General features: G+C 29.9%; 1 protein-coding gene across 7 annotated transcripts in view; it reads left to right on the forward strand.

Moving 5' to 3' along the window:
- The window catches only part of LOC142323613 (F-BAR domain only protein 2), a 219,041-nt gene extending 206,912 nt beyond the window's left edge, over window positions 1-12,129 (forward strand). For all 7 annotated transcript variants that reach the window (XM_075363466.1, XM_075363467.1, XM_075363468.1 and 4 more), the window contains 4 exons: window positions 1,048-1,250; window positions 2,704-2,933; window positions 11,515-11,584; window positions 11,966-12,129. In XM_075363466.1, the coding sequence (XP_075219581.1) occupies window positions 1,048-1,250; window positions 2,704-2,933; window positions 11,515-11,576 (495 nt within the window). In that variant the 3' untranslated portion in view covers window positions 11,577-11,584; window positions 11,966-12,129. The remainder of the gene's footprint in view (window positions 1-1,047; window positions 1,251-2,703; window positions 2,934-11,514; window positions 11,585-11,965) is intronic.
- The last annotated feature ends 870 nt before the right edge of the window (window positions 12,130-12,999 follow it).

The raw sequence follows: 12,999 nt of genomic DNA on the forward strand, positions 1-12,999 counted from the left end.
AATGTTCCACTAATTGTTTTAGGATTTGGAACTCTGTGGTTAGGAAATTGTCTAATATTCTGCAGCAGCAACAGTTGCATTTCCATCGTACACCCCCAAGATAAATACCATGTTGGTGTATTCCTCATTTGTAAATAAGAAAGATATTGCTACAATATGACACCAATTAAAATATACACACACATACACAGACATACACACGCACACCTAATTAAACTAAACTGTACTGGTAACAGTTCACAGAAGTAATGCAGAACATGCAGTACACTGATGACACGACATAAAATGCATTGTTGACAAGCTGATTTTCATGTTACCAACTTACGAAATAATTTCTCAAATTTTCAATTTGACAGTGAATTCGAGAAAGATACGTAAACTTTATTGTCTGAATAACATTAGTACTGTTTTTTTTAAATTTTTTTATTTTATTTTTGTCTTTAATATGACACTATTTTTCATATCAATGCATTTTCTAGGAAAGCAAACATGCTTTGTGCAGGTAATCCCGTTGCTTTCATATGGTAAGTATTAATAACAAAATCAAATTTCTTGAACTTATATTTATTTTTTATTGGGCCATTTTACACCAGTTTTCTCAGAATTAAATTCTCTATAAGTTTTGATAATAGATTTTACACATTTATTAGTCATTTAACAAAGTTTATGTATTACAAATGTAAAAAAAATGTGTTTTCAGACAACATATTTTTCTGTTTTACTTCGGATATTATAAAAAATACTGGAGATATGGTTCTAAAACCTGTTTTATTCTATTTTTCAGGTCAATAACCATAAGAACCCATTAAGTTTATCCCTTAATTTGGGTTCCTAGAATTTCAGTATGGTTTTATTTCATTCTTTGCCCAGGAATCAGGGTGAAATTTTTCGCTAGTCATAACTTGCCAACGGAGAGTTTCCAGATCCATGTTCTTATGAACTTTTTTGATTGTTTTCACTAGTAGAATGAGCTCAGAAAGCGCCAGTAATACTATGTGAATCACTCTGTATAACTAATAATAAAATTCTACTTGCTTAAAATTTCAGATAAAAGCCAAAGGTGGTGCTGGTTCTTGCCCATTTCAATTAGTTGCCTACTGGAAATGTGAATGGAACCAAACAGATTTGAAAATAGATTACAAATATAATAGTCATGCAATGGCTTCACCATCTCCACTTCTTAACTTAACTGTAGCTGTTCCAGTTGATGGAAACGTGAAAAATATTCAGTCAAAACCTACTGCTCAGTGGTAATGGACATTCTTATTTAATTTATTATTATATATTTTATATTCAAATTAATTTAAAAAATAAATACTGCCACCATTATAAAAATAATAAAGATAGTCTTATCTCAGTTTGAAAAAAATATTTTGGTATTACTGTTTTGGCACAAAAGTACAACTATAAGTAAGGATTATAAAAAAAAAATTGTTTTTAATGTTTGTTAAATAATATTGCTAGCCATGTTTAGTTTTTCAGTTATTGGATTTACATATTTTGCATTCCCACTCAGCTGAGATTTAGTCTTAATTTCCCAATTTCTTTCATGGAGATTTGCCAATTTCCATTACGAGGTTCAGCTTTGTATAAAAATAGAATCCATTATTTCAACATCACTGTCATCATCACTAAAATTTTATAAAATATGTGGTTACGAATAGTCATTTAGAAACAAATTAGCTTAAAAAGTCAGACATAATCAGTTAAGTGGTAAATATGCTGGTAGCCTGTATAAATAAATAACTAAACTTGAATTTGATACAGTTTAAAAGTTGTGATTAATTAAAATAATAAATTGAAAGAAAAATCTAAAAACAACCACTATGTGCTGTCAAAAAACAGTATAACTAAAAAAAATGAAATGTGCATTTATAGTTTTCAGATTAAAAAAGGTAAAAATAAAAATGTCAGATTTAAAAGGCAAAAATATAATTATGTTATATTTGCAGCATAAACAGGGGAAGGCTTTAAATGAGTATATTTTTTATAATAGTGATGTAAAGTTTCACCAGCCAGGTTATCTAGTTCAGTAGGTTAATAGTCAAAAAGATTAATAATAAGATCTTCACTTTATTGTAATCAATATTAAAGTTTAGCTATGATTTTATAATTTAATCCATGTTTCTAAATTCTGTATTTTTAATTGTTTGTTCCTACATGAGTTATTTACTGTTAAGTAAACTCATTTTTCTTAAAGTTATTTTTACACACCATCATTTATATGAACTGGTTTTAATTTCAGTTAGTTTTGACATTTGATCAGTTACAACTGTCATATGTCATTTACATTAAGGTTGTCTCTCTTCAGGAGTTTTTAAATTTCTGTACTGCTTCCTCACATATCTCTGTTGTTGTAATACAGCAAAAACTACAATTCACTTTATTAATGGTAAGAAATTTTTATTATCGTGCTAATTATTATTTTTTTCTTAAATTCAGGTTGAAATTTTGTTATATGTTAAATGATAGCCAGCATGCATTGGAAGCCTTTGTTTAAGTAACAGGAACAAATTTTAATGAACGAAAGCACCTTAAAAACTGAAAAATATGTGAAACAAGAACTGTTTTTTTTTTTTTTTTAGAAATAAATCTTGACGTCATGACATTATGATTTTGTTTGAGAAAGTAGAAATAACAGCTTTTTGTCCAGTTTAATCTATATCTATGTATCTTATGTTTTATTCTGAAATTTTGTTATAGGTTGAATGATACCCAGCGTGCATTGTGGAAGTTTACTGAATTATCGCAACATTCAGATAATCATGGAGTGGGCTCTCTTCGTGCTAGATTAGAAGTAAGCAATGGGCCTAGTTCTCAAGGCACTATTGCAGCCCAGTTTAACTGTGAAGGCACAACCCTATCAGGTGTTGAGTTTGAACTCATCGGTTCAGGTTATAGACTCTCTCTTGTAAAAAGAAGATTTGTCTCAGGTATAATTTTATTTTTTCTTACATGTATAATATTAATCAACATGTTTCTAAATAATAAATAATTTTATTGAATAGTGTTTTCATCATTCCACTAATAATACATTAAAAGACTGTGATTCTTTATAATTTCACATTATTGATTTAAGGGTATGAACATTGACATTGATTTTGTATTGATTTTAGAGTATGAAATGATAGCTTATAGTTGTCATTATAGATATAATGATGTAAAATTACAGCTTGTAACCTACAATAGCTTATAGCTAATTATATTATAAAAGCTCCCTGATACCTTATAGAACCTGATAGTTTTTCTATGCTTAGAATATTTTTAGGGTGAAATCCTAAAAAAATATACCAAATAAGAATAAAATAATAGTTCTTAAAAACTAATTCTTGTAGATTACTCCTATTGCACATTTTGAGGTTAAGTTAGTAATAACAAAATCAAACGAAAATGGTTGAGAAATGCATGTATTGTGGGGTGAGTGATTGGAATCCTTTGTTTAAGTAACAGGAAAAATCTTTAATGAACTAAAGCACCCTAAAAACTGAAGAAAAACATGTGAAAACAGAACTATTTTTTTTTTTTTTAGAAATAAATCTGGACATTATAATTCTATGATTTTGTTTGAGAAAGTAGAAATAACAGCTCTCTGCCCAGTTTCATTTATATCTATGTACCTTATGTTTTCAGTTTTTTCAACTTCGCCGGCTCTTATAAATTTTTGTCATTCTCAACTGAAATTTTTTTATTGTAGATCATCCATTCCAAGGATACTAGAGGTTGATGAAGCCAGTCTACAACATTGAAATTAGAACCCAACACCATGTACAGTTAATTTAAATTGTAGTTTATTTTTTTCAGTTAATTATTTTTTATAAACACCATAAGGTAGATGCAGTATAGAAAGTCAGATTTAGTCCTCTGTGGACTCTTTACTTTGAGTGTGTCATTGTTATTATAGCATTCGTGTTATATAAAAAAGATTTCATTATAAAAGAATTTACAACAATATAAAATCTAGTTTAGCTCTACTTTTGGTAACTGTTTTGTACTAATATAAATAATTAACATATTGTGCCCTATATTCCTTAAATACCTATGTAGTTTAAAATAAATGTTAAATGGTCGACTGATGTGGTCATTAGTCACTAATAAATGCTTACAGCATGCAGCAAAATTTCATTTTGTATAGTTTCAGTTCAGCAAATAATAAAATTTTTGCTATTGGCTGTCTAGATTTTATATTGTTTTATACACTTCAATTATCAGGGTACTACTTCCTGAGATGTACCAGGTATTGTGGAACCATCAAGATCAAAGAGATTGGTTTGCCATGTTATCCAAAACCATAAAATACTTCATAAAAAATATAAGAAGGTTGTACTTAGACTTGTATAAAACGCCCTGTAATCCTTTAATGAAACATTGATTGTAAAAGTTTACAGTTTCTAATGTAGGCTGCCAGAATTTTAAATTAATTGAAATTCTAACATCACTATTTTTAACTAAAAAAATTGTGTTTTTTAAACACCATTTTTTCTTTTTTAACAAATTATGTTATCTTGGTACAGCTTCTGCTTTCATAATCTCATTACACTTCAAATCTAATTGCATTTCAAAATACATAATATTCATTGCACAAGGATAGCCATCATGAAAACTGTGATAAAAGTATATAGTTCATTAGTTTTAGTGAAATATGATTAATCAGTAATTTATTCTAGATTCACTGAAAATTATATTTTGTATTATTACTCTATGCTATTGTTTATATCTGAATTGTTAACATCGTTCTCTGATCGGACAGTTCAACACTATGTGCAATCATCACTTGTACATGTATAAACATTGAAAAATGCCAGATTCTTATAACATGAATAGGATTCTCTTTACTACTTTAGTATACTAGAGAGAAAAATAGATTATTAATATAGTTATGAGTAATCTCTGTACATCTAGTTTGATATATAACAGAAAAGAATAATTTTAAAAACATTAACTTTTGAATAATTAAGTATTTGGTATATAAACAATACAAAAATTTATGTATATATATATATATATATATATTTACTCAGCTTCAATTCATGAAAGTGGCTGCTGCAACAGACTTAAATACCACATCGCTTAGGTATTTTTTTTTTGTCTTCAGTCATTTGACTGGTCATTTTTTTTTGCTCGTTATAGCGCTTTCAGGCATAAGCCCATCTTCGGTAATCTTTTCTTTAAATTTTTTCTTCTTTCTTTACATCTACACATTAAAATCTATAGAACAAATATTTGTTCAGTCAAAAAAATTTTTTTTTTTTAAATTTAAAACGTTATTAATATTTAAAAATGTTTTATAAAATGTTATCTGTAGATTAATACAATAATAAGATATGGGCTACAAAAATTTTAATTTAAATAAATTAATTTTAATTTAATATGAATATTTTTTTTGTCCAGTCACTTGACTGATTTGATGCAGCTCTCCAAGATTCCCTACCTAGTGCTATTTCATTTCGGTGTACCCCCTACATCTTAGATCCCTAACAATTTGTTTTACATATTCCAAATGTTGTCTACCTGCACAATTTTTTCCATCTACACATCCCTCCAATATTAAAGCGACCATTCCAGGGTGCCTTAACATGTGGCCTATAAGTTTGTCTCTTCTTTTAACTATATTTTTCCAAATGCTTCTTTCTTCTTAAATTTGCCACAACAACTCTTCATTTGTCACTTTATCCACCTATCTGATTTTTAACATTCTCCTACAACATCACATTTCAAAAGCTTCTAATCTTTTCTTCTCAGGTACTCCAATTGTCCAAGTATCACTTCCATATAAAGCTAAACTCCAAACATATACTTTCAAAAATGTTTTCCTGAAGTTTAAATTAATTTTTGATGTAAGCAAATTATATTTTTGACTGGAAACTCGTTTCATCTGTGCTGTGCGGCATTTTATATCACCCCAGCTTCATCCATGTTTAGTAATTCTACTTCCCAAATAATAAAATTCTTCTACCTCCCATAATCTTTTCTCTTCCTATTTTTATATTCAGTGGTCTATCTTCATTATTTCTACTACATTTCATTACTTTCGTTTTGTTCTTGTTTATTTTCATGCGGTAGTTCTTGCGTAGGACTTCTTCCATGCCGTTCACTGTTCCTTTTAAATCTTTTTTACTCTCAGCTGTAATTAATATATCATCAGCTAATCGTAGCATCTTTATCTTTTCACCTTGTACTGTTACTCCGGATCTAAATTATTCTTTAAAATCATTAACTGCTAGTTCTATGTAAAAATTAAAAAGTAATAGGGACAGGGAACATCCTTGTCAGACTCCCTTTTTTATTACAGCTTCTTTCTTATGTTTTTTAATTATTACTGTTGTTGTTTGGTTCCTGTAAATGTTAGTAATCGTTCTTCTATCTCTGTATTTGAACCCTAATTTTTTAAAAATGCTGAACATTTTATTCCAGTGTACATTATCAAATGTCTTTTCTAGGTCTATGAATGCCAAGTATGTTGGTTTGTTTTTCTTTAATCTTCCTTCTACTATTAATCTGAGTGCTAAAATTGCTTCCCTTGTCCCTATACTCTTCCTGAAACCAAATAGCTCTTCTCCTAACACTTCTTCCACTCTCCTCTCAATTCTTCTGTACAGAATTCCAGTGAAGATTTTTGATGCATGGCTAGTTAAGCTAATTGTTCTGTATTCTTCACATTTATCTGCTCCTACTTTCTTTGGTATCATGACTATAACACTCTTTTTGAAGTCTGATGGAATCTACTCCAGGAACCTTTCTGCCATTCAAATCTTTTAATGCTCTCTTAAATTCAGATTCAGTATTATTTCTTCCCTTTCATCCTCTTTGAATTCCTCTGTAACACCATCTTCTAATTCATTTCCTCCGTATAACTCTTCAATATATTCCACCCATCTATCGACTTTACCTTTCGTTTTATATATTGGTGTACCATCTTTGTTTAACACATTATTAGATTTTAATTTATGTACCCCAAAATTTTCCTTAACTTTCCTGTATGCTCCGTCTATTTTACCAATGTTCATTTCTCTTTCCACTTCTGAACACTTTTCTTTAATCCACTCTTCTTTCGCCAGTTTGCACTTCCTGTTTATAGCATTTCTTAATTGCCGATAGTTCCTTTTACTTTCTTCATCACTAGCATTCTTATATTTTCTACGTTCATCCATCAGCTACAATATATCGTCTGAAACCCAAGGTTTTCTACCAGTTCTCTTTATTCCGCCTAAGTTTGCTTCTGCTGATTTAAGAATTTCCTTTTTAACATTCTCCCATTCTTCTTTTACATTTTCTACCTTATCTTTTTTACTTAGACCTCTTGGGATGTCCTCCTCAAAAATCTTCTTTACATCCTCTTCCTCAAGCTTCTCTAAATTCCACCGATTCATCTGACACCTTTTCTTCAGGTTTTTAAACCCCAATCTACATTTCATTATCACCAAATTATGGTCGCTATCAATGTCTGCTCCAGGGTAAGTTTTGCAGTCCACGAGTTGATTTCTAAATCTTTACTTAACCATGACATAATCTATCTGATAACCTTGCAGTATCACCTGGCTTTTTCCATGTGTATACGCTTCTGTTATGATTTTTAAACTGAGTGTTGGCAGTTACTAAATTATAATTAGTGCAAAACTCTATAAGTCGATCCCTTCTTTCATTCCTTTTGCCCAGCCCGTACTCACCCACTATATTTCCTTCCTTGCCTTTTCCAATGCTTGCATTTCAATCTCCAACTATTATTAAATTTTCATCCCCTTTTATGTGTTTAATTGCTTTGTCAATTTCTCTGTATACACACTCTACCTTATTTCATCATCATGAGCGCATGTAGGCATGTAGACGTTAACAATCGTTGTCGGTTTAGGTTTTGATTTTATCCTTATTACAATGATTCTATCACTATACATTTTGAGATACTCTACTCTCTTCTCTATCTTCTTGATCATTACAAAACCTACTCCTGCCTGCCCATTATTTGAAGCTGAGTTAATTATTCTAAAATCACCTAACCAACAGTTGTTTTCCTCTTCCCATCGAACCCTGCTAATTCTTACTACAGCTACATTTATCCTCTCCATTTCCCTCTTTAAATTTTCTCTACCTACCAACCTATTTTAGACTTCTAACATTCTGCGTTCCGACTAGTGGAATGTTATTTTTTAATTTTCTGGTGACCCCTTCCTTAGTAGTCCCCACCCGGAGATCTGAACAGGGTACTAGTTTACCTCTGGAATATTTTACCAAGGAAGGCACTTCCATCTTTGGTGTATGAAAATGCAGAGAGCTACATTTTTTTGGCAAAAATGCAGCTAAAGTTTTCCATTGCTTTCAGCTGCGCAGTACTCAAAGGATTGAGTGAGATTGATGTGACCGTTTAAGTCGTCCTGCCCTATGCCCTTAACAACTACTGAAAGAGCTGCTGCCCTCTTTCAGGAATCATTCCTTAGTCTAGCTCTCAACAGATACCTCTCTGATATGGTTGCACCTTTGGTCCAGCTACTCTGTATCACTGAGCACTCAAGCCCCCTCACCAACGGCAAGGTCTCATGGTTCATAGAGGGAGCATTTAGGTATAAAGAATCTATCTGCAGTTCTTGCTGTAGCATTGTAATTTTTACCTCTGTTAAGGTAATCCTTGGTACCATTTGTCTTATAGATATCTGGAGCATATCAGATGGATATAATAATAGCATTTTATTGTATTTAAAAAATAATTATTTTCAAGAGATCAGCTTGAAGAAGTGATCTTTTATGGAATTTGGAGATTTGATCTTGTGGGACGATAGAGAAATTGTTACACTTCGTAAACAAAAAGATGAAGTACTATTGAAAATGTATGAGTAAAACAAATAAAGAATCAGGATATTAGCTCATTTGTTTTAACTTTACTTAATGTATGCTAATCAAGTTCATAATATTGTTTGGTGAAAATCAGAATAGATTTCATCTACTTCTTCACCTAGACAAAAATTATGTGTAAATATTGAGATTTGTTTAAATCAGAAGAACGTTTAATTTTAACTATATTTAATCAATCATATTTCATTGATTGCAGTTGGGTGTTTCTCAGAAATACTACGAAGCTTAAACTACAAATGGTAAAATATTTGGCATTTCCGTATTACATAATCTGTTCAAAGACAAAATTTCAAAATATAAAAAGGGCTAAATTTTATATACTAATATAAAAAGAGATAATATAATAAAAACTTACTTTTATTTGATACTTAAAAAAATGTATAAACATTATAAAAAAGTAATAAAATATTTTTTATAATAAATTACAATAGTGCATACATAGGCTTAAACAGTACCGATGAACATTTATCATGTTTACCCTTAACTAAAATGTTATACAATTTTAAATTTCTAAACAATACAGAACTGAAAAATCATGCTGCACTGTCTACAAGTTAATATTAAAGATGTTGTACTTATACAACATTGCCTTAGTGTATTGAATACCTTTAAAAAGTTTGTTCATTTCAGAAAAGGTCTCACAATATAAAACCTTTTTAAGTAAAAGATTCAATAGTATTAAGGAAAAAACATTTTTTAATGATTCCAAAAAAAGGGTTGAAGTTAAGTAAAAGAGTAAAAATAGTTTAATTATATTTAAGATGCAGCAACTGTTTTTTATTTACTGAAAACTATATAAATAAGTTAGTTTCTTTGATGAAAAATCCTCATTAAATTGAAAAAAAATCCTTTCGTTTATAATAAGGTATATACTGAATGTGTTGTATGTGGTTTTTATTGTCAAGAAGAACTGAACTTTTTATCTAAGTACAATTTAATATTACAATAATGTAAATTCAGTGTAGCAGAATCAGTGTGGCTGTTTTATTTCTGAAATGTATTCCTGAGTATTACTAGGGCTATATTTTAAGTGAGGTCTGTTTTTTAATACAAAGAAAACTAGTAAAAATATTGTCAAAAAGTTTTCTTTTTTTTTCACTCTACACTTTATGCTACTTTTCTACATAGTTACCTTGTTTATTTAAACATTTATCATAGCGTTTTTACTAAATTGTTTATGCTCACATCATAGAAATCAGCCGCCTGTGAAGACGACCAGTCTTCAACCGTTGTTTTTACTTCATTATCAGTGTCAAACCACTGACCACTGAGAAACGCTTCAGGTAGCAGACCTGGTGGTAGTTGCTCGCCACAAGGTCCACAATCCAAAAGATGTGATTAACTCTAGTTTGAGCAGCAGAATGAGGTCGTTCATTGTCATGCAGAAACAAAACTCCAGATTGCAATAGGCCATGTTGCTTATTCTGTATGGCACACCAAAGTTTCATCAAGGTATCACAGCCTGCAGTTTAGTTTGTTGTCCCTTTGGGCATAAAATCGACTAACAGGACCCCATGTCTATCCCAAAACACAGTTGCCATAATCTTGCATGTTGACATTGTTCGTTTGGCTTTTACTTTGACTGGAGATGTTATGTGTCGCCATTCCATTGACTGTTGCTTTGATGCTAGAGAGGTACGAGAAACCCATTTCTCATCATTACCTGTGACAGTGTGATCCAAAAGTTCATCTCCTTACTCACTGTATTGGGTCAAAAATGTTTAAAGTGTTAGCTGTTCTCATTTTTTTTGGTGTTCTTCAGAAAGCAACCTGGGAACCCATCACAAGGACAATTTTTTGAACTGCAAGATTTCAGAATGAATTTGCATAGCACTGAACTTGAAACTTGTGGGAATATCAGTGACAAAGTGGAAATCATGAATCGCCGGTCCTCACAAATTTTTGTGTCAACTTCATGGACCAAATCGTGTGTGATTACAGAAGGTCGGCCCGATCGTGGTTCATCATGGACATTGTCCCGCCTGTCCTTGAACAGTCTTGCCTATTTACGTGCTTTGCTGTCCCTCATTGAATTAGGCCTGTAAACCTCACATATCTGATGATGAATGTTTGCTGCTGACACGTTCCTTGCAATCAAAAATCGAATCACAGACCATATTTCACAATCGATAGGTCACTCAATTATTTGAAACATTTCAACTGCGCAATATAACCCGTACACAGTGATGTTACAACTGCAAATGTCTGTATTTGTGCAACGCATGCTGGAAGCTGGAGCGCATGCGTGTTTTAACAGCCCTATAAAATTTACATAGCTACAGCCAGTCGGACCTTATTTAAAAAATAGCCCTCGTATAAAAGTGATAACAAACTCTGGAGGATGTCTAAATAATGCTTAAAATAACTCATAACTCAACAATTGATGTATTGGTGTAAAAGATAAAAATAAAGGTAAAAAATATATTATTTTAGCTCAAATAAAAAGCACACTTCCATATTATTCAGCATCATATGCCCTGAATTCTACAATATGTCTTGTGATACAAGATAGGAGTTAATGTAAGAAAGTCCCCATTACAAATGACATTAAATTTATTTTACAATGATTTTTAGACAAAAATTAATATTGTAAATGTTATTGTGTGTGTGTCTGTCCATGCATACAGTGTGATTTAAAAATCTAATATAAATATTTTTTTATATTGCATTCAGGAAGATATATCTGTGACGGTGATCCGGATCCTAAATACCGTTATGCAGCTCCCTCATCCTGAGCATCAGGGTAAGTAAAAACTTAGTTTATGAACATCTGGGTAATATTTCCTGTCTCTTGAAAATAATATAGTAAATTGTGTAACAAGTTTGTTTGTTAAATTACCATCTAGAAAGCTTAAGATAACAGTTAACTTGAACAAAAATATTTGGCACATCTAATTTAAAATTTTAAGTAAAATATATTAAGTATGCATTTAAAAATTTTCAGATACAGTAGGGTTTGGGAGGAAATAATCATTTTTCCACTATTTACTACTGATTTTTCATGAGACTTATGTTTTGTACATCAGTAGTTTTAAAACATAATTTGAACTGTTCATTTAAAAAAAAAAAAAAATTACTGTATATTTTTATTTTGATGTTATGATTGACTGATTATATATTTCAGGGAGGAGTAGAGCTACTTATTCAGTATTTATTAAAAAGAGATTAAGGAATAAAATCTGATGAGTGTGTTGTACATTCCAAGTTTCATATATATTTAAAAAAAAGTGTTTAATATAGAGACTTAGAATTTCAAAGTGGTGGTAAGTCATTGTTTTTACATTTTATGTTGTTCTGATTGAAATATGGTTAATATTCTGTTAAATGTTTTTTTAAATTTATGTCCAAAATTTATAGTGTTTATTCACAAATTTTCCTGGTTTGTACCTTCTGTACAAGAAACTATATATTATTAAAACTTTTTTGTAATTTTTAAAATTTTCATATAGTAATTCAAATTATATTATGATTGATGTAAAAAGTGTTAATATTGTTAATGTTATATGGAAAATAACAAAATTTTGGTTTATTATAATGTAAAAAAATAGTTTTATATTGATTTAAATATTTGTATCACTGTTATATTGATACTTAAAATGTTGGTATTCTGAATATTTAAAAAATTATAGTTATTTTTGTAGCGACTTTATTGTAATTATGTAAATAAATGTTAAAAATATTAATAATTTTTTGTCATTTTACTTCCATTTCATTGATGAATTTGTAAATATTTGTTGTAGTAAATTTAGTACTGACCCCAGTGTGATTTTAATCTACTTCCTAGAAGGAGTTGTGGATTTCCTTCAGTTGTGATAAGAATGTTGTAATTTCATTTGTACTTCAAATTTTTTTGATTTTGAATTTGCGTAGAATGAATAATCCAGCTGATAAATGAACAAATAACAAAATTTTAACTGACATACTGTGATCCTAAGAAAAGCTTCATGTTTTTATAATGAATATTATAGATAATATTATATGGTGCTAGTAATATCTAGTACAGATAATAAAATAAAAAATCTGAATTGATTTTAATATTATGACTATTTAACTTAAATAATAACTAATTGATTTATGTAAGGGTTAGAGGATTTTAATTTTTTCCTTTTTTTTAAAATTAATTTATGATAATTTTAATTTATAATAAATTTTCATTAG

This window comes from Lycorma delicatula, chromosome 4, assembly GCF_047948215.1.
Source record: "Lycorma delicatula isolate Av1 chromosome 4, ASM4794821v1, whole genome shotgun sequence".
NCBI lineage: Eukaryota > Metazoa > Arthropoda > Insecta > Hemiptera > Fulgoridae > Lycorma > Lycorma delicatula.